This window comes from Neopsephotus bourkii, unplaced genomic scaffold (genome assembly GCF_033783945.1).
Source record: "Neopsephotus bourkii isolate Nb327-2 ecotype Australia unplaced genomic scaffold, CSIRO-AGI_Nbou_v1 NB_1384, whole genome shotgun sequence".
In the NCBI taxonomy this organism is placed as follows: Eukaryota; Metazoa; Chordata; class Aves; order Psittaciformes; family Psittacidae; genus Neopsephotus; species Neopsephotus bourkii.
The window spans coordinates 472418-500272 of record NW_026901863.1 but is presented as its reverse complement, the minus strand read 5'-3'; the positions used below and the strand labels follow the sequence as shown (position 1 = coordinate 500272).

The 27855-nt window shown below is 37.2% G+C and overlaps 1 protein-coding gene across 1 annotated transcript in view; it reads right to left on the bottom strand.

The window, feature by feature from the left end:
- Positions 1-10889: 10889 nt before the first annotated feature.
- The window catches only part of LOC133219908 (serine-rich coiled-coil domain-containing protein 1-like), a gene marked incomplete at its 5' end in the record, with an annotated part of 420442 nt that continues 403476 nt past the window's right edge, over positions 10890-27855 (bottom strand). The window contains one exon of the mRNA XM_061367562.1: positions 10890-11572. Within this exon, the coding sequence (XP_061223546.1) occupies positions 11087-11572 (486 nt within the window). The remainder of the gene's footprint in view (positions 11573-27855) is intronic.

The window sequence follows — 27855 nt, the reverse complement described above, 5'->3', positions numbered from 1 at the left end:
AGTTTTACCCTCACCTTTTTAAGTCCCAGGGCTTACAGTATGATCTGATAATTAAATCAGGCACAGGTGAAACAGTTCTTAAAGTTATCAGTGTCTTAAATGGTCAGAATACTTTACATTACAAATAGAAATTTGTAACAAAGTATAAAAGAAAATAAAAAGGAAAGAAAAGAGGGAAATAAAGAAGACAATTATTAAAATAACTGTTGTAATTTAAAGCAGAACTTGTAACTAGCTGGTGTTGCTAACAGGAGCGCACATCAGTGTTATGCAGCAGTATAGAGATAGATATATTCCTCTAAAATTGTGTTAACAACCTCTATGTAACATCAGTATGGTATATTGCTAGTGATGAATAAAAACTAAACACAAACCAAATAAACCTGCTGGACTAAGAATGTACCCCATAGGAATTATTTACATACAGGAATAAGATGACCTTTGCTGGTCACTATCAGTTATGACAGGATTAGCAATCACTTTGGTCTTCATACTTCTTTTATTAATAGACCACTGTTAGTGATAAGAAGTACTTTATAGCCTTTTAAATGTGATAGTTTGCTTATTTCTTCTGTATTTGAATCAAAGTAATATTAATGATTTTGTTCTTTGAAGGTTAAAACACTCATTTAAACACATTACAGGAAAAAAGAGTAGTAGAGGAGTTTTATAATCTCACTTGAAACACTGTGATGGACAGTATACAAATGTACACATAAGCGAAAGAATACAGCAGAACAAGAACCTGAAGAGAAGCAAAAATAAAATGAGGCCTAATTTTAATTATGGAAATTACTATCTTCACACTAAGAACAAGTGGGAAGTGAAGTAGGGAACTGAGAAATGTTGTGGTTGTAAAACACTTTGATACACAAGAGACACTGTAACAAGGAATTTGCGAAATGGCAAAGCAGAATGGAAATGTGGATTTTTTTTTCCTGCACACAGTAGAATTTTTGCATATACCTGGGACATGGAGAAGGTTGAGGTATTCAACAACTTTTTTTGCCTCCATCTTCACTGGCAAGTGCTCCAGCCAAGCCACCCAAATTGCCAAAGGCAAAGGTGGGGAATGGGAGAATTTTCTTACCTGCTGGAAATAAATACCAGGCTCGACACCATCTAAAGAATCTGAAGATGCACAAGTCTGTGGGACTTGATGAGATGCATCCGCAGGTCCTGTGGGAACTGGCAGATGAAATTGCCAAGCCCTTGTCCATCATATTTGAAAAGTCATATTAGTCTGGTGAAGTTCCCACTGACTGGAAAAGGGGAAATATAACCCCCATTTTTAAAAGGGGAACAAAGGAAGACTAGGGAACTACAGGGTGGTCATTCTCACCTTGGTGCCTGGCAAGATCATGGAACAGGAACTCCTGGAAACCATGCTAAGGCACACAGACAATAAGGAGCTGATTGTTGACAGCCAACACGGCTTCACTGAGGGCAAACTGCGCCTGACAAATTTGGTGGCCTTCTATAATGGGGCTGTGGGCTTGCTGGATAAGGGAAGAGCAACTGACGTCATCTACCTGGACTTGTGCTAAGTGTTTGATACTGGCCCACATCCTTGTCTTTAAATTGGTGAGGCATGGATTTGACAGATGGACCACTCAGTGGATAAGGAATTGGCTGGATGGTCACTCACTCAAAGAGTTGTGGTCAATGGCTCAAGGTCCAAGTGAAGATCAGGAAGATCAATGTTCCTCAGGGGCCAGAGTTGGGACAGGCAATGTTTAACATCTTTATTGGCGACATGGAAAAAGGGATTGAGTGCACCCTCAGTGTTTGCCAATGACACCAAGCTGTGTGGTGTGGTTGACACACTGGAGGGAAGGGATGCCATCCAGAGGTACTTTGATAGGCTCAAGAGATGGGCCAGTACAAACCTCATGAAATTCAACAATGCCCAGTGCAAGGACCTGCACCTGGCTCAGGGCAATCCCAAGTACAACTACAGGGTGGCTGGAGAATGGACTGAGAACAACCCTGAGGAGAAGGACTTGGGGGTGTTTTTTGACAGGAAGCTTAACAAGACCCGGCAATGTAGGCTTGCAGCCCAGAAAAGCCAACCATATGCTAGGCTGCATCAGAAGCAGCATGATCAGCAGGTCAACGGAGGTGATTCTCTCCCTCTACTCTGCTCTTGTGAGACCCCATCTGCAGTACTGTATTCTGGGGTCCAACCACAAGAAGGATGTGGACCTGCTTGGGTGATTCCAGAGGATGGCTATGATCAGAAGGCTGGAGCACCTCTCCTATGAAGACAAGCTGAGACAACTGGGTGGTTCAGCTTGGAGAACAGGAGACCTTATAAAAGTCTTCTAATACCTAAACAGGGCCTACAAGAAATCTGGACAGTGACCCTTTACAAGGGTATGTTGTGACAGGACAAAGGGGAATGGTTTTAAACTGAAAGTGGATGGATTTAGATTAGACATAAGGAAGAAATTCTTTACTATGAAGGTGGTAAGACACTGGAACAGGTTTCTCAGAGACACTGTGGATGCCCCATCACTGGAAGTGTTCATGGCCAGATTGGATGGGGCTTTGAGCCACCTGGCCTAGTAAACGGTGTCCCTGCCCATAGTATGGGGGTTGGAACTAGACGATCTTGGAGATTCTCTCCAGCCCAAACCATTCCATGAGTTCTGAAGAGGTGTTTATACTTAATTATTAGCACAGTATCAAATAGCTTCAATATACACTTCTCATCAAATGATTAAAGAACCTAGGGAAAAAAATAATACAAATTTTCCATTTTGACAAATTGCTAACAGCATTGTCATACAAGTATTTGTGTTTATTAAAGTGCAACATGTATTTCACCAAAAACTCATGAACAAAAGTCAGAGAAATGTAAGATATTTCAAAGAAAAAAACAACACAGGCTCATAGAATAACACAGGATTTTTATTAACCAATTCTCTTTTGGCAGAAAGGAAAGAAAAAGTGTAAGAGCCCTTTATGTTCACTTCAAATATGGAAGTATCTGAATGTGCACCTCTACAGCAAAGTTTAAAATCAAAATTCTGTTACATATTCAAAAATAATATTTAATTTTTCCATCAAAAGTAAAAATAATGCCAACTAGAAATAGGAACAAGTGTTAATTAAATAATACCAATAGAATTCCATAGTACTCTTTTATGAAGTGTCAAAACTCTTCAAAGTAACACACAGAAATCAGTTAATCTGATTAAAACCCCCAACATAATGCTGCTTGATATTCTTCAGAGACAACAGCATTTGTCTCCAAAGGCTAAGTATTTTTTTCAGTCAGTGCACAAAGACTGAATTTGAAACAATCAGGTTCTTATTGCGCACATTACAAAACCTCAGAATAATTTAAAAAATGGGGTATACTGTGATACTAAAATCAAAGGCAAGGATTGTGACTGAAACATTTTAAAATATTAAACAATATTTGCCTGTTAAATAAGAAAAAGAATTTAATTCATTTACGGCTTTGTAGGGTAAAACCACTAAAATTGCCAACGAACTTGTCCAATCAGAACTTATGTATATCTTAACACGTTACTTTTCGGAACATATCTGCAAGTAAGGTACCTTGTGCCAAACATCTTCAGTACTGTAAATCCTGTTGCCTTTTAAGTGTGTTATCTCTTAGAAAAAATATTCTCATTTCTGTCTTTTTAAATTTATCATCTATCAGTGATATCCTGAAATTCTATATTCAGTGAAAAAGTTTTCCATTGTCTTGTGTAGAACTTACTCTTTTGAATAATCTTCAACAGTGCATTATTTGTACTTAATCCTCAAGTGAATATTTCCCTCCTTTTCTCATCTTTTTACTCTTTTAAAGCTTCTAATTCAAGTAACCTGTATAGTATTGTCAAATACATTTTAAAAATGACTTTCAATAGCATATAACAATTGGCCTTGCAGTGTACTGTTATTGAAATTAAATAGATGTTTAGCAGTACATAATACAAAACACAACCACTTATTAACCCTTCAATTTCTATAGTGGTCAGTAGCTTAAAAAAAAAAAAAAATGCCAGCAAAGTACACATAAACAAGTACACAATGAGAAAATAATCAGATAAAGTTAAGGTCCAACTTTAATATATAAAGGGGAACAACTCAGTTAAAAAAGAAAAAAGAAAGCCTAAAGACACTAATGGCCATTAATAGTAGTAAAGAACATGTACAATTTAAAAAAAAATACTCAGAGTTGGCCTAATTTTAAATCAGTTTGAATTTCACATAGGACAAACTGTTTATGGAGATATTTATGGCAAAGTTTTCTCATAAGAATTGTTATCCTTCACTGGAAAGGAAAATCAAACTCATGACCCTATCAACTAAATGCAGCTCAATATAAGTTCTGGGTCATGACTCTCTTCAATGTTTCCATACTGTTTAGAGTACGCCAATACGTTGCATAAGGGCATTACCATGGCTGCATGAAATACAACTATACAAACCAACTTCACAGAGTCAGAAATGACAACACAAACTGCAAGGCTTTAGGGGTAAAATCTTTTTTTTTTTTTGTCTGAATTGTTTTTGTGTTACAATGCAATTGTGTTGCTCCACTTAACACTTATCCTTCAGATAAAAATAATACCCAGGTAATAAAAAGATGCAAGTTCACTCAGATGCTGTTTTATCAAAACACCAAAGTACCCTTATCCATATTTTGTGGTGCTATGTGATGATTTTATCTCATTTCTTGTTATTCCAAAAGGTTTATTTTATAAATACTACTGCAGTATATTTCACAGAAAAAGGCTATGCACCACCACCTCCGCAACAGAAAAAGAGCTATCAGTCTGTCAACCTACCCTTCCATTAGATTTTTTTTCCAGCTACAAAACATCTGTTCTTCACTTACATGTTTTAGATACTGTTGACCCTCTTATTAAACAACATCAGATACATCACTGATTAAGGACTTTGATTGCTTATACTGTCCTTATTATATTGATCACCCCTACACAAAATCTGTAGAGTATGTACAAAAACTTTTTTTTTTTTACACTCTTAACCATGGGAAATTGGAAGATATTTTTTTAAAGAAAATAATGATTTGGAAAACAAAGGATGATGGTATAGCAGGACAAGAGACTTGAGTAGAAGGCTGTTTCTTTTCCTTTCTACTTATCTGGGGTTTTTGAAGAGTATTTATATGTAGACATAAGTAAAAATACTTTTTATATGCCATAAGTTTCAAACAATAAACACGAATGAAATTGTTTATGTCAATAAAAATATTATTTTTCATTACCTTTTCAAATAAGTGGGATTTGATTGCTTTACCTTGATGGGATTATCCACGTGCTTAAAGTTAAGCAAAGAATTCTGAAGCCTGTTGAAATCCAGGTTAACTAAGAAAAAGAATACAAGCTAATTTGTAGTTCATATTCAGTCCTCATATAAAGTGCTTGACATAATGGAAAATTAAAAATAAATAAAATTCTAATACTCCTGTTGATACCCATATACATTTTTTAAAAAGTCTTTTTCAATGTGATAAAAGCAGGCTCAAATTGGGGAATACATTTGTTTGTATAGGTGCTTAAGTAAGTTTGACAGTCTTCTGGGGTAGATGTAAACCAGCTGCAATGACAACTCACCAACAGAGTTGGAGCATTCAGTTAGGGAGTGTTTGGGGTTTTTTTCTGTGAATGTAGTGCATGCTACTCTCGCAGCAGCACAACAGTTCTGGGAGAAAATACCCAATATTTTGGTGATCAGATATTAAAAAATCCAGTGGGGCCTTCTTAAAGCAGAAAGGACACTGTGGTGTAACCTGTCTACATAGTCAGCACAAGTTCATACCTAAAGGGGATGTTTCTGAAATCCAGAGAGACACACTAAGGGTCACAATGCAAAATATAAGATGATATTATTTGTGCACTAAAAAACCTTCTCAGTGGAGTATTTTCTGCTCTATAATCTCTATGGATTTGGAAAACCAATAGATATTCATCAGATTTTCACAAAATTTTAATAGCTAAGATCAGTCAGAATAGGTTTTCCATCCCCAAGAATCATACAGATACCTTCAAGTAAATTTACTGTTGCCCTGCTTTCATAGGACCAGGATTACTTCTTCAGAAATCCTCAACAGTCCTCCTGGTATACTTCAAGTACAGGCTTGAAGGCAAATAAAAACCCAAACAAAACAACAAAACATAACTAGGGTCATGATTTGCTGGTAATGAAGGTAACAAAAAAGGCAAATCCAAAAACATTTCACAGCTATACAGAATGGAAGTGACAGTCATGGCTATTGAGAATCTCAGATTTATAGGAAATTCATACCAATAGAAGTATTTTTTTCTCTTTTTTAATTTTCATTAGATAGAGCACTAGTAAAATACACATCACAGTGGGTACATTCTCACAAGCTGGATAGATCATCAGGGAGGAAGCAAGACCCGAACAGTTTCCTAGGTTAAAAACAGCACGTGGCATTTTCATCTTAAAAATAAAAATTAATAAAAAAAAAAGTCAGCAAGATCTATTCTACATCTGCTGAAATTTCCAAATGATCTTAGAAGTGCCTTACATAAGACATGTTAGACTAAACTCCATTTAAAGGCAGTCACGGACTGCATGATTTGAGTATGTTTTCCTGAGGGATCTCTGCCAACTTCTTGCTGACTGAAGAACATTAAAATCCTGGAAATGATGCTGTTTCTCCAGGCTGGGAGAAGACCTCCACCGTTACTTCCCATGTACGTTTTCACTCTGTACTGCCTATTTCATCTGCAACAAGCTTTAAACAGCAAATTCTCCTCTGGAAAAAAAATCATCAGTAGCAAGAGTAAAAGAAAAGATGCCATAGGACATGCATCATTAATGTGCTCAGATACGTATGTTGTGCTTTCAAACCACTACAAATGTCTGTAAGAGGACTCCTGTGGATTTTTTGCTTCAGGTATTTCTTTCAAAGGTTTGTAAGAGGTCACTGTTACTCCACTGGACTTCATTTATAACTTACGTAGATGTATGAAGAGTTTTGCAGGGGTTATTTTTGTTTACTAATGTGAAGAAAGTAAAAAGAAAAAACCCAAACAAAACCCAAGCACGTTCACTATAGTTTGCTAGGTCAAATATTTTCTTGTCTTTTTTTGTAAACCAGGAAAAATTTCCAAATTCAGAGATCTAGGCATAAACTGAGGCTAAGAGGATTAAAGGCCACAATCCCAATCGTCAGGTGACATAACACAGTATGGTCAAATTGAAGTCAGTGTCATATCAATCAAACCTGTGAAGATATGCCAGAACAGTTATGGCATATAAAATACAGTACTGATATGTAATAGCCTATTTTGATTAGTTTGCAGAGTATACTGTGCATTCAACAGTATACAGTGAATAATCACAGACAGTAATTACTACTTACAAACTGGCTTTTAGGAAAAGGAAAAATACCAATTTTTAGGCAGTGACTGCAATGAACATGGAGGACAAACATGAGTAGCCCGGGTAAACTTTCAAATGCTTATCCAAATCTCATATGAACATCCTAGTCTGGATACACTCTCTTTTGAAATTTCCAGAAAAAAAGACATACAAGGAAAGCCCTTCTAACTTTTATGTGGATATACATATTTTGGAATGGAATGCAATCAAGTTAAATATAACAAACTAGATGGAGAAAAAGGAATCTATTCTGGGTGTTTCATTTTATGTATTGAGGGTCTGCCTTTCTTGAAAGGGTTGCAGAAATTTATGTGGCTGGATGTTTTCAGTTGCTAAATAGCCTAAACAGAAGAGAGGTTTGTAGTAAGACTTCTCCCTCCAGCATGCCCAAGCAGAGATTGAACTTCATTCATGTGCACAAGGTATACCAAAAATACCCTTTCCACTGCTCTGAAAGCCAAAATAAGAGCAGTACTGGACAAGCACAAGGGTTCACCCTAGCATGTTATTTTATCTTATAAACAAATCCTGTAGAAGCACTCTAGTAAAAAAAGTAAGGATAAGTCCAGAGATGATATACAATTTCAGATGTGGCTGTCTTAAATTAAAAAAAAAAATATTTAGGGCACAGATCTAATGTTTCTTTTGTCAAGTGATTGTTTCAAATAATGAGACATTGCTTCAAATAAAAATGGCTCTTCTTTGGGGAGTTCCTCCTCCTTAAAATGTCCTCTAACACATTTAAAGATAAGGAAATAGCAAGAAGTAATCTTCAGTGGAAATTTTAGTTATGCTTTGTGATACAGAAACATATAAAAAATGGAAAAAAGGTACATCTGTGGAAAAAATAAAAAGTGCCTTTTCCCCCTGGTGTCATGTCTTTGGATATGTACAGCCTTGGAGAAATGCATAAATCATTTTATACATGGAACTCTTAAAAAACTAGAGATTTTTAGTACAAAGGAATCAATTCACTGCAAGAATGTCCACATGCTGTTGCTTTATGATTACTATATACAGAAGAGGATCAAAGAAAGGACCTCTGGTTTACAGTTACTGCCGTACTGTACATTAACATGTGGCTAATACCCTTCTCTGGGTGAGATTTACACTTAGTATTACAAATAATATAACAGTGCTGAAAATACTGATATAAAACAGCTTCAAGATGACATTTTAAAAATATCCCTCACTTTAATTGAACTGTTTTCCCCAGTTTAAGATTCAGCTTTATAAAAGATTCTCCAAGAAAATAGTAGCATTTAAAATGTTCTTTCTGAAATGTATAGATGGATTTTTTTTTTCATAAAGTATAATCCAAAAGTCTATTTTTCCAGGAAAAAAAACCCCAAATCAATAGATACAGAACATAAGTTAAACTTGAAGAGGTTTTTTTGTTGTTGTTGTTTTTGTTTTTTTGTGTTTTTCTGTTTGGTTGGTTGGGGTTTTTTTTTGTATGCTTCTTGGTTTTAGTGGTTGTTGTTAGGTTGGGTTTTTTTTGTTTTGTTTTGTTTGTTTTGTGGTTTTTTTTTTTTTATGTAGTATAGTACATTTGTACCCTGGGAAAAAAAATTCCTTGATTACAGTGTATGTTAATTTATTTACAGATCCGAAATATAATTGCATACATTAACTCTTGAGGTGAGCGAGACTTGTATTGTTACTAAGAACCAATGGTCCTTTCAATCCACCACGATGTTAAGAGATTGCTCAGAAGAACACACGATTCTTAGTGGAGGAATTATGTTACTAATTTTACCTTTTTGGTAGACTTTAAATTATGAGTTTCAATGCAGGACTGGGAGTCCTGAGCACCCATAGTTAAATCAGTCAAGCTCTGTTTGCAATTTTTGCACATTGTGTTTTGGCAGTAGCAACACACACACAAACACTAAGGAGTTTGGCAAATGCTTGTCTTGATTCTTCTGTATCCAGCTCTGGATTCCCAAAATTATCACTACAGACTATTTAGACAAAACCTGCTCTCTTCAACGTCAGATAATGTCATAAAATTTACTCAAACCAAATCTCAATAAATAGAATCCCGAAAACGTAGGTTGCTTAAATGACTTTGCAGAATATCTGCCAAGTTCATAGTCTATTTTTTTTATTAATCTAATCAATGCTTATATTAATTTGAATATTAGGTAGTTAAGCAGATAAAATTTGTAGCATTAATTCATTTTATACGCACTATGTAACTATATGGCATATGCTGAAACCACGACAGTGGCTTACTTTTCAAATGTTACAACATTTTTAGTGGCTATAGAAGCTTCATTTTTTATTATATGCTACCTCAGTTAAGTGATACTGGTTTGTTTCTTTGTGTGACAATGTGCTGCACCCTTGTCTTTCATTATTAATCACCAGTTAAATAGAGAGGTGTCTTGTCTCAGATCTGCCTCAATTGTACTTAAATGTGCCAGATTATTTATAAACTGTTAACTATATGTCCTATTATCAGTCAGATTACCCTCCATCAGTAAGATTGTAAACTAAGTGTCATGTTTAGTATATGCCACATGTCTGGAGTAACTCCACTTGAGAATCCCATTTTCAAGCCTTCTGAAAGGTGAAAATGGGATCTTTTGCTACTGACAAGTCTACAGGTTCATGGTGTGAACAGGTTTCATATTCCTGTGAGACCAGCATGCTGCATGTCAGGTAGCATTAGATTCAGCTCACTTGTGTGTGATAGGCCAAGACAAGTAAACCTGCTGAATTGGTATAAACCAGGCTGTGCAGACAATACGACCTACAGAAATTTTGACTTGCCAATTGGCAATTGGAACTGGGTAATAAGACAATTTCTCTTTAGTCTTTCACCCATTCTTGGTTTGGGAAGTAAAACACATGATGCATTACATCATAGCATAGAACTTCATATTGTGTAATGAGTGATACAGTGCCTGTAAAGCACAAACTTCACCACAACTTGACATGTCCTCATAGAACAAAAATACTGAACAAATATAGTTAAAGGTCGGGAAAGGGGAAGGAATGTTGAAGAACCAAGTTGACATGCTCAATCTGGAACCCAGTTACTGAATTACTGACTTAAATACCAGGTAAGCCTCTATGAACCTTCCTGTTAGCAGAAAATCAGTCACTTCCTTTACTTGTGGCATCAGGCATTCATAAAATACGTAGAGCAGGAAGCAGTAACACACCTCTACAGGTGAGCAAATTTCATTTTATTAAAAAAAAAAATGTAAAAAGAGGGTCCTCAAAGATTTCTGACTCGTTTCCCTAGTCTCTATGAAATTCAAGAGGTTTTACTAATTACTTATCTATTCATTCCTCACATCTACTTTACAGTAACATTATTAAACATACACAGATCACCTTCTAGAAATTCAGGGAATGATAGTGGCTTATAGAAGAAAACAAAAAAAAATAAATTACCCAATATTGGACTAGAAATGCCAGCCAAATGGTCCCATTTATAATACTCATGGTGACTTTTGCATGACAAATCAATCCAGTTATTTAACTTTTTTAATTTAATTTAACTATTTAATTAAAATTTACCCTTTTGCCACAGTCCCTGGTGGGAAAGTATAGAACCTACAGACAAAATTATTTTTTTACTTTATTTTTTTTCAGGTGGAAGTAGCAGCAGATGAGAACTGAAGAATGAGCTCTAGTTGAGCTGATGTTCCTCTTTAATCAACTCTCCTTGTTACCCATCTTGTTGACCTAAGGTCTGTAGCTCTGCTGTGTGTAAATTGTGGTGGAGGAAAACATTTTTTCTGCTGTACATGTGTAAAGAGATGGGGCCCCTTGGAGGCTGTCCGAGTCTCCCTGTGAAAGTGGTATGCTGCCGAGGTACAGCAGTTTGGTCTTTCGGAGTTCCTGAGAACACTGGGTAGCTGTCTGCCTTGGATGCTGGCTTTGCTGTAGCTGGTGTCGTGGTGGCCAAACCATTCTGAGTGACCTCTGAAGTGAGGGTTTCATATGTGCCTCTAGTATGCTTGATGACTTCCGCAATCTCGTTCTCTTTTAGGAGGTTGCTCAGACACAAATTAGACCTCTGACAGCTCTTGCTTTCATAGGCTGTTGCCTGGTTGCCTGATGAGTATCTAAAAGGGTCCTCTGTGGGAGTATGTGCTGACTTTCTGTCCCTTGTGCTGAGATTTTGGTTCACCATTCTGTTTGGATATGTAGCCTGGGAAAACAAAACAAACAAACAAACAAAAGTATTAGTAATATAATATAATAAGGAAATGGTGTAGAGTATAGAAACCACTCCGCACTACAGATGTGCAGCACATAGGCCTGGCAGATTTTAAAGGAGGGATGAATCTTAAATGCTGGTAAAACTCCCAAAGTGCTGATAGCAAAAAATAGAAGTATTGTTTATTCATATTTAACAGAACTAATATTGTAAAATAGTTATTACAAGTAATGATTCTGGCATGTTCTATAAAAAATAGTTTAAATCAAAGAAGGATAATTTTTTGTCAGAACAAAATGAATGGATAAAAAGCTTCTCTGAATTGTAAACAAATTTTCAAAAAGATTTCACATGATGAAACAAGAACTGTGATTTCATCAAGTTCACCTCTTAATACTCTCAAATACTTACAAAATGTAAAAAGCATCTTTTGTGAGTATCGTCATACCTTGGTTAAGGTCAGAACACAGAATCATAGAATCATAGAATATTTAGGGTTGCAAAGATGTTCACTTATAACCATTTTCATTGCCCCTTGAATCTAGGTGGTGTGTCATATACTACAGTAAAATATATGCCAAAATGCTCTGCCAGAGAAGAGCAATAGTTTTATTTTAGCTGCCTGAAAAAAAATTACAGTGTAAGAAGGATTACAGCATGTTAGCAACTTCTGAGGCTGTGTGAGCATGCATGCATTTTTATTTGTTTAAAGAAGGGGAAATTATCTACATGGCAAGTTAGATCACTGTAAATTTCCAGTATGCACTTAACATGCTGCTTTCCTTTGTCCTCCACAGAACACCTAGCTGGGGAGATGATGGCGTTGTAGGACCTTTGCCCATTTAAAAAATACACTCTCAGTGTATAAACTCAAGCATCGATGGGAAAATGCTAATGCAGTCAAAGCAGAATTCTTCCTGTTCCAAGACTGACTGTAAATAGCTTTCAGTGGTGATGCCCAGGAACTCGGCTCACAGGTAGATGTGCTTTTGGCTGAAGAATGGCACTAGCCAAGCTGTGACTGTAACATACCCATACGATGTTTCAAAGAGGTCTTTAATTTACACTGCAATTAGTACACCTTTTATTTTTAATTTTTTTTCCTTTTTTAAGTAGTCAGATTACAGTAACTAAGCTGCAGTTATATGAAGAAGGATTTTAGTAATAGCATTAATTGCACTTTATTTTAGAAGTTATTTTGGAATACACATTTGACCTTATTCATTGCTGTCATGCTTTTCCAGGTACTGGTTAAAACACCTAGTCCATTTGCAACCAAAGTCCAAATTTACTCATATAGGTTTTCTGCAACAGGACTATAAAAGGACATACCAGCAGGATCTTGGCATATATGTCGCCACAAGGGCTCTGACGTTGCAGAACAAGGCTGAGAAAATTAAAAATACCCCCAAGCTTTACAACAACACTTTGCTAAAAATATATCAGGTTGTTTCCGTGATTCCATAGCCAAGTTGGATATATTGTTTCAGGACAATCACATGCATTTCTATTTTAAACAACACAGAACAATGATACAGTCAAATCTTCACAGCTTACATCCTTATTTTAGGGTAGACAGGCTGGTCACGCTTCTACACAGTTTCATACACAGGCTTGGATACAGGTATTGCAGTGCATTTAAGGCATCAAAGATGGCATTTTCAAAAATTATTAGTTCTGGAGTAATAATTTTCCCTTTTATTTCTGTGCTGATTCAGACTCATAGATGGGAGTAGAACACTTCTGGAAAACATCACTTACATTTCATGCCTACAGCACATAGATGTTGAGATGAAATTCAACTTGATTCCTATGGAATAATTGTTGGGGAGACCTGTCTATGAGTTAATTTTTATTATTACTTTTTTAATTCATTTATTTCTGTGACAGTAAGTAAAGTCTTCCTACTGGGACGTGGCTTGGCTTTGCGAGCGAAGCCAAGCCATCAATCAATCAATCCTACTGGGACAAGAGTGGTAAACTCAATTCCTGCATTTCTCATAAGGGAATATTTCTGGAGTTACCATAGGACACCCCCCTGTGTCCTTTGACAACCTAAAGACTGATACAGAACTGAGATGAATCTCATGATGGGACATCTAGTCTATCCTATACTTCTGCTTAGCATCAGCTGTACCCTATGTTGTTCCTGACATTTTCTATTTTAACCACCTGTTAAAATCAATATAATCTGTATTGCTTCCTCAGCCAACCTTTTCCACTACATTACCTTTACTTTTAGAAAAAATGTCTTCTTAATGTCTAAACTGAGACTCTTTGAGTGCAAGTCTATTCCTTGTATCTCTCCTGATCATGGAAATTAAGAAAGAATTGCTGTTTGATCTCTGAATACCTGTTCATGTCTTCGAAGAATGCTGTCAAACTATCCCTTAATCTTCTTTCTCTAGAATGAAAAAATACCACATTGGTCTTTTCTCATAGGACTTATCTTCTAGACTCCAAGTCATTACTCTTGTCTTCTCTGTAGATTCTCTTCAGAAATTACACATTTTTTCCTGAAGTAGAAGCCCCAGAGTATGGTACTTAAGGTAATCTCTTACCACTAGGAAGCAGAAGAACCACTTTTAATTCTATGAAGGATTTCTTTACCACCTTCTTTTTAATTTACTCCAGTATGAGGTTAGTAATTTTATTTGGCAACAGCAAAAAACTGTTCACTCATGTTCATCTGGTTGTCCAAAACGGTTCCAAGATTTTTTTCCACAAAATTATTACTAGGTTGTTCAGCTGATTATTGTCACATAGACATAATTCCTCATTTGCCTCTATTTAATTTAATCATTTTTCTTCTGATCTTTTCTCTAATGCTTCAAGGTCATTCTGAATTCCCCTTTTATCCATTAACAAGTTTTCTCTCCCACCCAACTTCATATAAGGTGTAAATTTAGTAAGAATATCCCCTAGTCCATCATCCAGGTAGTAAAATAGCATTGAACTGACAACGGGACCTGGGCTGAAGTCCCCTCATTCCTCGAGGCTCAACCCTCAGCTGTTGAGAAATGCTGTGACATTTGATGTGACTATTTCATTGAAATAGAGAAGAATTTTTAACAGGTATATCTTTGTATGTCTTTGTGTGCATGCCTGTGTATGTGTGTACAAAATTGCTATAGCAAGTATAGTAAATCTTACTGATTCACTTTATAAATGTTAAGATCCACCTTAAAAACACAGGCTGCTGGTAGATGAAAGACATGTAAAAATCCCATTCGTAATACATTGGTACATTTGTAATCCTTTAGACATCAACTGCTGACCAAGTCTGAGACAAAGACTAGACCTAGCTGCACCTAGGCTCCATAAGGATTTTAGAAAGCAAGCAGGTCTGTTCTGAACCTCGTGATTCAATGGGACGACTTCCTTATTCCCTGTATTTCTTCCATTAGACATAAACCATTGTCCTGGTCTAAGACTAAGACTGAATTCAGCCAAACCTAGGCTCCATCAGGAGTTTAGAAAGCAAGGTAAGTCCACTCCAAACCTCATGACTCAATAGGAGGGTCTCCCTTACCCTCTCTGCTTTTGGTCTCTGTATCAATCATGTTAAACTCAATTTTATCTTTATTTTCCTTTATATGCATCATTCAAGCAAAAAATAATAGAGTGAACCTTGACATCAAATTCTGTTAATTCACACTTTTATAAATTCGTATCAAAACTACTCTTACTAATACATTCAATGGTCATTCTTTCAGCGACCCTAAATCACTCAATGTCACAACACATTTATAAAATTGTATCAAAAGCCTGACTAAAAGCAAGAAATCTGACATATACAGCTTTTCTTCTAGATAGAAGGCCTGTTACTGTGCTGTTATATGAAATTAGATTGGTTTGGCAATTGATGTGATTTGTAATCCATGTTGGCTCTTGTTCATCTAGTTTTCTTCTATGTGCTTATAGTTTGATTATTTGCCTCAATTCTTTGTCTGAGAATTGAAGTTAAACCAATGGAAAACCTTATAATATGTTTAAGATGAATCATAACCTCCCCCCCCAACACTCACAAAAATAGATACTGATACTGCACTCTGATCATTATACATCTGTATACACCTTGGAGATTTTTGTGGTAGTATACACTGCTCAGTAAGAAGTCTAGGAATTAAGGACCATTTCTCTTCTTTTAACTGCTATTGCAGTGCCAGCAAAAGCATGTTATTTTTCTGTTTAATCTGCAGCTATTCTTGTTCTTATCTTCATTCAGTGAGATTGCTCAGTCGTAAGCACCATGGCATGTGAATAACTGAAATTTAAACATGTTGTTGCAGAACTTTGTAGCCTTGGCTAAAGAGGCCACTTCCACCGAGAAGCATGACCACTGCTGGAGGTCTTGCATACCAGTTGTCTTACTGTCTAAGAATGGCTTAGCAGTTCCTTTTGTCTCTTGAAATAGAATAAAAAGTAAAAACTTGTAGGAAAAAAAAAATTTATGAAACAAGTTATACTTACAAAGTAGGTTTTAAAGTAAATACAGAAGAATCATCTGGCCATGAAAATGAGAAGTACAGAAGCATGTTCAAAGCAAAGCATGTTGTGGAAACTAGGTACCAGTAAAAGTTACAAGACATAATTACCTGATTTTTCATATTGCTTCTTTAACCTTGATGAAATGCTTTGTTTTGACTATCTGGCACTGCAATGTTTCTTTCCTCTTCCTTGTTAAGGTTGCATTTCACATGAAATATTTTCATTTTAGAAAATACATGCTGGATTTGTAGGTCTCCAAAACATTTGCTTCTGGTTGCTAGCCAATGCAGGGACACACTATGTGTGTATATATCAGTAATTTTTTAATAATATTCATTATTATTAGCTAGGGAATGTCTTAGTTTTGTAAAGCTGTAACTTCTGAAATTCCGCTTATATTGAATAATTAAACAAATACCAGGTGGTGAAAAATCAAGAATTAATTTACCTAGATTTTAAAACATCATTGCAAATATAGAATATGCCTTCAGTAGTCTAAGACACTGGTATGACCCTCTCTCCAGCAATAAGGCAGAGGTGGTTAACAAGGAAATACAGACTCATTTTACCAGAGGCATAGTGAAACATGAAATTAACAGAGATTTTAACAGAAACCACCAAAAAGCAACACTACCATTGTTATCTATGACAAATTACTGAAGAATAGCTCTTCATCAGGAAAAGAGAACAGCGGTCAAAATGGAGTCAAAATCAACAAGAAAACCTCCCCCCTTGCCCTCACTGAAATTATTCTCCCTCCCAAATATTGTTAATAAAAAGTCCAATGCTATAATTTAAACATTTTTATAAAAATCACAACATACAGGGTTGAATAAAGTTGTTTGTTGTTCATTTGCTGAATTCAGACAGTTTAGCTTGAAAGAATATAATCCAACTGAGTTTCCTTGCTGACCCATTTTACAGTTATTTAGGATCCTCATGATCTGATCAGACTAAGAAAAATATCTGAGATTGAAATGCATAAAAGTAAAAACCATGCAGCACCACCAAAAAAACCCCAAAACTTTGGACGTAAACTCAAACTTTTATTTTTAACCTATTTTTTCTTATTTTCCTGTAAATGTTTCATGCAAAATTTTCTGCAGTGCACTTTTAGATACCAACTGCATTCTATGACTGTTAGACGTGAGCGAGCAAAACTACAATCCCAATGCATCTGTTTGCCAATTTGAAGGCTGAGTCCTTGTCCAGAGCTGAAGGTGGCTTCATGCCAGTCATGTTCCAGCCGAGCCTAGAGCAGCTGCAGGGCTGCTGTAAACTGCTGCTTGGCGGTGCTCCAAGGAGCCGATCTGCCAGCTGGTGACTGCTGAAGCAAAAAATCCATTCATCTCCTTCCCTTTTATTTTTTCAGTAGCTCAGCTAGAACCAACAACTTCTCTGCCCCAGAAATCTCCAAATGCCAACCTACAGTCTGCCTAAATGTGGACCCAGGAAATGGACTGTAATTAGGATGCAAATGTGTCTCTGAAATTTCATTTCAAGAGTAGCCCATTTTAAATATATAGGAGAAAAAACAAAAAAAAAAGCCTCCTTTGTTGCTTCAAAAATGTTTTAAAAGTTAAAAAAAAATCACCAGGATTTGAATTTCCCAATCAGAATTAACAAAAAGCACAGGTTTTCTTGCTTAAGTCTGTTTCTCTGAGAGAGAAAAGAAGGAAGAAAGGGAAGGAGGGAGGGAAGGAAGGAGGGAAGGCAAGGAGGGAAGGCAAGGAGGGAAGAAGGAAAAATTCTACAAAATCTTATTGGCTGTAAAATTTTGATAGCTTTGTATCATGGTCACCAGTGTTTTAAGGTACATCAATATGAGAAAGATCTAAATATTTTAGGTTTGATTATTTTGATTATTCAACTCTAGTGCTTAACACATTAAGATTGAACTAAAACTAGGAATTTAATATTCTTAAAATATCCCCCCCCCTTTTTTTTTTCTTTTTTTAAGGATTCCTCTTTGCAACTGTCATTCTGGTAACTTTTTCTTATATTATGAAAAAAAAACCACCAAAATGACCCACTTTAAAGTAACGAAAACTGACTACTCTTTTAGAAAGCTCCAGAATGGGACATGTTATTAAAAAAGCAGCCATTCATCACTTCCCATTTTCAAACCCACTGAGTGAAATATGACAAGAGATAACAACAAGACAACACTGCTGCAGGACATTCAAAAATGGATATTGTTGCTGACGGTCTTGTGATAAAATAGTGATATAAAATGACAGAAAAATACATGAATTACAAAAACACCCCAGAAAGGGTTCAGATTTTTAAGATGCCTGTGCCCAGAGGAATCTGGGAGTCTTAGATGCCTATAATGTAATTCTTCCAAGTAGAGCAACTTTCTTAAATACATCATTCTGACAGCAGGCATGGAGAATAAAATAAAACAAAATAATCTCTCACCAACGCACATAGAGCACCCTGACAACCAGCCAGCAATGGTGTATTTGAAGAACAAGGTTTTACCATCCCGAAGGATTTTTACCTCCAGAAGTGTTAACTGAAGTGCACTCCAGAGAGAGTAATTATTCTGGCAGAAAAACAAAGACCGCACACAAAGAGTTGTGGTCAATGGCTCAATGTGCGGCTGGAGACCAGTAACGAGTGGTGTCCCTCAGGGATCGGTGTTGGGACCGGTCTTGTTTAACATCTTCGTCGCTGACATGGACAGTGGGATTGAGTGCGCCCTCAGCAAGTTTGCAAATGACACCAAGCTATGTGGTTCGGTTGATACGCTGGAGGGAAGGAATGCCGTCCAGAGGGACCTTGACACGCTTGTGAGGTGGGCTGATGCCAACCTCATGAAGTTTAACCATGCCAAGTGCAAGGTCCTACACGTGGGTCAGAGCAATCCCAGGCACAGCTACAGGCTGGGCAGAGAAGAGATTCAGAGCAGCCCTGAAGAGAAGGACTTGGGGGTGCTGGTAAATGAGAAAATGAACATGAGCTGGCAGTGTGCGCTTGCAGCACAGAAAGCCAACTGTATCCTGGGCTGCATCGAAAGGAGCGTGACCAGCAGGTCGAAGGAGGTGATCCTGCCCCTCTACTCTGCTCTCGTGAGACCTCAGTTGGAGTATTGTGTTCAGTTCTGGTGTCCTCAACATAAAAAGGACATGGATCTGTTGGAACAAGTCCAGAGGAGGGCCACAAGGATGATCAGGGGACTGGAGCACCTCCCATATGAAGATAGGCTGAGAAAGTTGGGACTGCTCAGCCTGGAGAAGAGAAGGCTGCGTGGAGACCTCATAGCAGCCTTGCAGTATCTGAAGGGGGCCTATAGGGATGCTGGGGATGGACTCTTCATTAGGGACTGTAGTGATAGGATAAAGGGTAATGGGTTAAAACTTAAACAGGGGAAATTTATATTGGATATAAGGAGGAAATTCTTTCCTGTTAGGGTGGTGAGGCACTGAAATAGGTTGTTCAGGGAAGTTTTGAATGCTCCATCCCTGGCATTGTTCAAGGCCAGGTTGGACGAGGCCTTGGGTGATATGGTTTAGAGCAAGGTGTCCCTGCCCATGGCAGGGGGGTTGGAACTTGATGATCTTAAGGTCCTTTCCACCCTAACTATTCTATGATTCCCTCAAGTTTTCTACCACTTAATTATTTTTTGTTCGCAAGTACATGAGGAATGTGCAAAATGTGTTCTTCAATGTAAAGTTAACCATATCACCCCTCATAATTCACTTGGCCCTTTTCAGGTCTCAACTGGACTGTAGCACCTTCTACAGAACTGCCTCTATTTGCAGCCTAGCAGAGAATTCATAAAATAGAAAGCAACAGAAATAATTCCAAAAACAAAACAAGGTGCTATAGCTCTGTATTTTTACAAAGGATGGAAAGGATTAAGCCCTGCATCATGCTTTTGAACTTATATCCCTTCGGATGCCTTTCACAGTTATGAGAGTTTATTTAAGTGCAGATGTAATTTACCAAAACACATTATGTCAGTACTATGGTATGCCACATCTGTCATTATGTCATCTCCTGAATTTCTACACCTCCCTACTTTTATGCTTATCAGCTTCCAGCTTAAAGATGATCCAATACAAAATGTAATTTAGCTGCAGCAGGTAATTGTTCTTCACTCAAGTCTCTTAAAAAAGCACTCTTATTGATTTCAGTAGCACCTGGACCATGAGAGTAGCTTTTACAACCTAGATTGCACTTACTGAACTTACTGCCTTCTGGGAACATGCAGCACATGAAAGAAATAAAGTCCAGTGTGTCAAAATAAGGCATGGACTAGTATCAACAGGTTATGGGTAAGAACCTGCTGGTGATCAGTTTGCAAGCTCTTCCATCATCCATTACAAAATGGACACAGTCAATATAAACCAGAAACATTTTTCTTTCTGCCTTTCTAACAACTTTATTTACTTACCGAAGCAAAAACTATGACATGCTAAAATGCATGCCTCTTCCCCATAATGCCCTTTTAACCAACAAGCTAGTTGAATACAAGCAATCTATAGAGGTGAGCTAATGTCTGAAAAGGATTTTATGGTAGTGGTGATACAGTGTGATAATCAACCCACTTAAATAATATATTATTAGGCTTAAATAAGATATTCATCTTCTCACAGCATAGAATTATCCTTGGAAAATTTCATTTACATAAGTAATAATGCACAGTAAAGGCCACAAGTTATAAAAGGATATAATGTTGGTTTATAAAGTAGGAAGAAAATGGTGAAGAATTTGCCATTAATCTTTAGTAACTTTCAGTAAATCATTACTCTGTGTTCTCAATGCAGCATTTCAAAGATTAAATTAAATATTGTTCTCATTAGTAAAGCTAGCAGAAAATTTTGCATATTACAGCTGTTTACTATGCCTTCCAACTTGATTCTTTGGAACTTCAGAGCTGTTCACCAGTATTAGTTATATTCTTTAAAAAATGATTAAAAAATCATTTAGATGATACTGAATACATGTTATAGCCTATGGCTTACAATTCTAAATAACTATAAAAATACTAATAAAAAACCCCTACTAAATAGTGTAAAGTTTTCAATTATATGACTACTACTATTGCAGTAGGACACACTACATGATATAACAAAACTTACTTTAGTCAGTCTGTGTCTAAGACTTCCCCAAAATCAGAAAGTCAATACAGAAAAGCCAATTTTTACCAGACAGACTTTTCTTATTTTGGACCTGAAGATAAAACGGTAAGAAAGATGCAATGTGCTTGCATCTCCATTTTTAAACTCTGTTAAAAACCTTGTCTTGGAAACATCAATGTTTAACAAAGACTAGCTCCCACACCTCCAGCAATTCTCATAAGAAGTCTGTCGATGCCTTCGGCATCTTTTTTTTACTGACCTCCTATCCCATCAGCTTTCTGGGGCAGCCACGGCTATTACAGATTATTAACAATAAGGAAAATACCTTCATTAAGCTCTTGTTATACACAGGCTACACCTTTAGTTACAGCAGCAGAGTCTAGAATAAGGTGTTCAAGTCTGACTTGCTCATGGACATTCTAGGCTCCATTCCAGGGGACTGGATCCTCATGTTCACCTAGCACTTTGGGTCTCACTGTCTCTGTGCAACCCAAGAATTAAGGGCCACTTGTGCCACACTTTCAGCTACAGTCATATAGAGAGTCATAGGTGTCTATAATTAAGGTCCTCTTTTGCATAAGTGATGCAAAACAAACTGATAGAAAATGGAGAAGCAGATCCATGGGAACACCAAGATCACTTCAAATGACCATGGTTCATGCAGTGTGGGCAATGAAGTACGACACAGAGGTCCCGAGGAAGCACTAAGGGAGATTGCTCTGGAATTGTCAACAGGAAAATTGCATAAGTGTTAATTAGCCCTTCTGATAGAGTGTGCTACACAGCTGACATTTATTGCTATGCTAACACAGGTGTTCCGGCTTTGCAAGCAAAACCAGTATTTCTGTATAACTTTTGATGTACCATGTATACATAATAAGTTCTTCGAAGAACTCTGCCTTTAGCTTTATTTATTTTTTTGATGACTAGCTACCTGAAACCTGTGAAGTCCATTTCTAGCCTCAGGCCTGACATGTGGTCACCAAAAATGATCATATCTGTAGATCCTCTGAATTAAAACGGACTTATAGGTGGCAATTACTTCTGACAACTAACTTCTATTATATGCATGTTCAGGCTTTACCAAGTTTCTAATTATGCAGTTATTTATTTTCCTACTCTAATGCCTTTCCTATAGTACCAGAAATTCCATATGTAAAATGGAATTCATATGACTATGTATTCAGTTAGATAACATACCAGAATACAGTTCTTCCAGAAGTACTAGTCTCAAAAAGACTTAAATGTGAAATGTTCAAGTGCCTATATATTATATAGCTCTATATCTGTGACATACAGATACATATATTTTATTATCTTACCTTCCATGAAAAAAAAGAAACATATACTTATCAGGGCTTACTGTCTCACTTTCAGGGCTTATCGTCTCACTTTCAATTAGTGAATGTCATAAAACAGATTTCTAATGACTGTGTGCCTTCCGAAAAAGGCACTGCATGCTTTTCCATAAAAAAGGACACACAAAACCCCAGATGAATTGTAGTTAGCCATTGCTCACCTTTTTACATTACATTCTTTAACAATAACAAATCCTTCCATTAAAGTGAGTTTCATAAATTAGCATCCTTACTTTTGAAATCAATAGGAGCTGAACTTACACAAACAGCAGGGCACATTGTACACATTAGCAAAAGATATTCAAGAACTGTTAATCAGTGACACTATTCCTCACTCAGTATACAGTCTGAAAAGGAGAAATCAAAGGACTAACAAAAAGGGCAAATTTTATTCTGATGACAAGAAAAGTAACCCTAACTGCCCTTTAATTGACTTGACTTTTTATGATGGCTGAGACCAAGACATCCTTGAAAACAGTTTTTTTATTTATATATATATATATGTACACATATACACACATATAGGAGGACACCTGTTTTAGGAATATAGCAGCACAGAATAGCCAGATTTTTTTTATCCCTAAAGTAAATTTCCAGAATTAAGTTTTTTTTTTGTGGTTAGACAAAAACATTATAACATACCCATAATCAATCCCTAGCCTTAACTGGTCAGTTTAATGCATTCAACAACATGTAGAAATAGTTTAGACTTCTATGACAGGATAAGCATTATCTTATAATGCTTATTTACTTATAAAAGCCTTATAAGTAAATGCCTTATTTACTTATAAAAGCATTACTATTCCAAAAATATATTGGCTCCCTGCTGTAGGATTCAGTGAGAAAAAATCCCTGTATGAACCTTGCATCACAGGACAATGTTCAGCCAAGCGGATTTCATTCACAATAGAAAAAAATTCCTTAAAATATTTTCTTCAAAGAGCTTACAATCTATGATGGTTATAAATCTATGCTGAGTGAATCATTCCATGCCTAGGAGATTTTTTTAGGCATTGACAGTCTTAGAAATAGGGAAAGTACAAATAGGATTCTCTTGGAGTAAGGAATAACTTTCTTTTCCCCCCTTGTCCTGGGTTCAGTAGTAGCAGTCATTTTTTCTCCTTCTTAGTAGCTGGTGCAGTGCTGGTGTTTTGACTTTCAGCCTGGTAACAGTGCTGATAACACCGATGTTTTTAGTTGCTGCTCAGTAATATTAACTCTGACCAAGGACTTTCTGAGCCTCATACTCTGCCAGGGAGGAGGGGAAGCTGGGAGGAAGCAGAGACAGGACATCTGACCCAAACTGACCAAAGAGGTATTCCATACCACAGCACGTCATGCCCAGGAGGTAACTGAGAGTTACCCCAAAAGGGCGAGTGCACTGCTGGGTCAGGCTAGGTATTGGTCACCGGGTGGTACTGTATTCTCTTCTTTTGTTATTTCCCTTATCATTATTATTATTGGTGGTAGCAGTAGTGATTTGTGTTATACCTTAGTTACTAAACTGTTCTTATCTCAACCCATGGGAGTTGCATTCTTTCGATTCTCCTTCCCATCCCTCTAGGAGAGGAGGGAAGAAAGGGAGGTGTGGGGGGGGAGTAGACTGCGTGGTGGACTTAAACCACGACACCCCTATAAAACCAATAGCCAAGAACTTACTGGCTTTGTTGGAATGGAATTGGTGCATATAAAGTCTATTTTCTGATCTCCATCTGTCAATATCAAATATATTTACAATAATAAAATCTTGTCAGGGATAGCAAGGGGACTCATCGTCAAGTATAAATAGCTGCTGAGGAAATGTGATGCCCATAAGGAATCCATACAACTGATTTAAATGAAAGATACTGCTTTAACAAAAGTTAGTTTGCAGCTGAATAATTCCCCTCATGTTCTAAAAAAAATCCAGAAACCTATATTCTGTAATTTCAAAACTGTGTATAGTTGGTAGCGATAGAAAATTTTCCTTACTGTGTAATTTCAAAGAAACCAAGTTTCACATAGGTAAGATAGTCCATCAGATAAGTACATAAAATAACCTCTTTCCGCCTACACCAGTGGCTTACACAAAAGAAGAAAAATATTTCATAGCTTCTTTACTGTACCTCTAATAAGGGTCCATTCAGTTCAGCTCTCTTCAAAGCAGCTACTGTAGCATGGTGTTCATAACAAGATACACTACTCAGTGTTCAGGAAAGTCAACTCTTAACAAGATAAAACTATTTCATTCATTTCATGTATTTTAAGGCCAGAAAAACCTGTTATAATCATCTTGTCTGACCTTCTTTACAGTGGAAACCTTAGATTTCTCTTGGTGAAATCATGTAATCCAAAAAAGCATACCTTAAAAGGCTTAAAGTAACAGAGAATGTATTTTATTTCTTTATAATCCATGAAAATACGTTTATAATAATGCAATTCAGATCCTTACTGGAAATGTCACTATATTTTGGTAACAAATCCATAATTAATATTTGAACAAAAGAAAATAAGCAGTATCTGATGACAAAACTGCTCTAAAAATATGCTAGGAGACAAAGCGTCTCTAAAAGGGACTAATGTCTAAGACATTTAGTAATAGGCAATTCACAGAGAAAGTGCTGGTTTGGTTTGGAGTTCTCCCTGTCTGTTCTGGTCATGTATATAGTTATATGCATGATTTGAGCGTCCTACTTGCTTTTGTGATTATACAGTATGCATAACCATAAGGAGCCCACTACAGCCTGCAAAATGACTAAGAACACAACACTTCACAAAAACCTTGTAGTACCAAGGTCATATGATTTGGAAAAATAACCGCCTATTCCATCTTCCCTGGAAACATGCAAAAAACTAAGGCAGCTATTTCAAAATATTCAGCATTATCAGCTCCTTATTTCTTTCAGCAAAACTATGTTACACAAACTTAGCAAAGGAAAATGAACAAAAGGGAACAAAAACCAGAAACACCCACTGGAATTTCTTCTTTTGCATTTCCTTCTAAGAAAAACAATATCAAAAAATTTGGTAAAACCACTGAAATACCTCTATTGGTTTCTGCTCCTCTGTTCATTTGCCTAGCCTAAGGAAGGCAAGCACGATTACATTTCATACTTACACCTCCAACTTTCTGTAATAATGCACATAGGGAGGCATTTACCTGTTGCAACATGCCTTTTCTCTCTAAATGTAAAATTTTACATTTTCTTTTCTTTACAGCCCATACAATAGGTCTCTCACTTGAAAAAAGTAATAGAAGATGATATGCTCACTTGAGTTTATAGGCTTTTCAGCTGTAAATTAATGCAGTATTACTGACTTATGACAGCTGCTGCCTAATAGCTGCTAAAACGGGACATCCCATCCCAAAAGACCCTCTTCCCTGGGGACTAGGGGTGAGAGGCACAGCTTTGGAGGGAGGCTGTATGTAGGAAAGTATGCGAAAATTGCATATAATTATAATACAGTGCCTGTTTCATAGGTCTCTTCAGGATGGCTAAATACAGGCAGTTCTCCATTATTTCTGCAATGGGCCCTGGAGTGCCCCAGGCACCAGAAGAGCCCAGGTATTGCAGTAGGCAGGTGGCACAGCAGCAGCCTTGTGTCCTAGCACTGTTCCAGCCTCCCTAATGCAGGTCCTGCCAGCTCCAGGATAACTCCAGAAGATCTGGCCGGGTGCTCTTGCACTTCCCAGGAAGCCCAGGGTCTCAGCGCTTCCTTTAGACTGACAGAGAGTAGATCTGGATTAGATACTGGGAAGAAGTTCTTCACTGTGAGGGTGATGAGGCACTGGAGAAGGTTGTTCAGATAAGATAGAAGTGTTCAAGGCCAGCCTGGACAGGGCTTTGAGCAATCTGGTCTAGTGGAAGGCATCCCTGTCCATGGCAAGGGGTTTGAACTAGATGACTTTTAAGATCCCTTCCAATCCAAACCATTCTATGATTCTAAAATGAGAGGTTTAGACTTCTTGTGACATAAATATCAGTTCCACCTCTACTGTTTGCCATTACATTAAACAGCATTTTAATGGAAATCCTAAATTCTGAAAGGCTCATGGGAAATCATGATCCCATTGAAGCCTCTAGCAAAACTTCCACTGCCTTTATTGAGCAGGAATGAAATTAAGCATGTGTCTGAGGAATATTTACTACTACATAAATTAGGGATCAGTGTGTTTTAGTCTTGCCTGAGCACCACATGCTGCTGTGATGGCAGCCTTTTACGCCTCCCTCCTGCCACATTAATGGTATAAGCTACTTTAAATAATTCATAACCAAAGTAATTCATTCAAATACATTGTGGGTTGTTTTTTTTTTTTGTTTGGGTTTTTTTTAATAAGGCTTTTTAATACAGTTTAAGAAAAAAAAATAATTTTTCTAATTAGCAGTCTTGAAAGACGAATATCTGTTTGGTTAAAGCTATACACCAAAGACATGTTTTAGAAACAACGAGATATTCCTCAGGGATCAATACTGGGTCCATTTCTATTTAACATCTTCATTGACAATCTGGATGATGGGGTGGAGTGAATCCTCAGCAAGTCTTCTGATGGCCATTAAACTAGGAGGAGTAGCTGATACGCCAGAGGGTCATGATAACATTCAGAGGGACCTTGACAGGCTGGGGAAATGAGCCAATAGGAACCTCATAAAGCTCAACAAGGAGAAGTGTAAAGCTCTGCACCTAAGGAAGAACAACCTTATGCACTACTACATGCTGGGGGACAACTGGTTGGAAAGCAGCTACCTGTGGGTCCTGGTTGACACCAGGCTGAACAAGGGCCAGTAATGTATCCTTGCTGTAAAGGAGGCAAATGGTATCTTCAGCTGCATTAGACAAAATTGCTCCCAGAATGAGGTAGGCAATCCTTCCAGCACTGGTGAGGCCACACCTGGGATACTGTCCCCAGTTCCGGGCTTCTCAGTACGAGACATACTGGAGAGAGTTCAATTAAGAGCCACAAGGACAATTAAAGGACTGGAGCATTTCTCTTGTAAGGAAAGGCTCAAAGACCTGGGACTGTTGAGCCCAGAGAAGAAAAGGCTCAGGAAGATCTTATCCATGTGTATAAATATCTGAAGGGAGGGTGAAAAAGGACATAGCAAGGCTCTTTTCAGTGGTGCCCAGTGACCAGACCAGGGCAATGGGTACAAACTGAAATGCAGGAGGTTCCCTCTGAACATCAGGGAACGTTTTTCACTGAGGGTGACCAAGCACTGGCACAGGTTGACCAGGGAGGTTTTGGAGCCTCCATCCTTGGAAAAAGGCATCAAAAGATGTCTGAACATGGTCCTGGACAAGAGGCTTTAGACAAATCTGCTTGAGCAGAGGGTTTGGACAAGATAACATGACAACC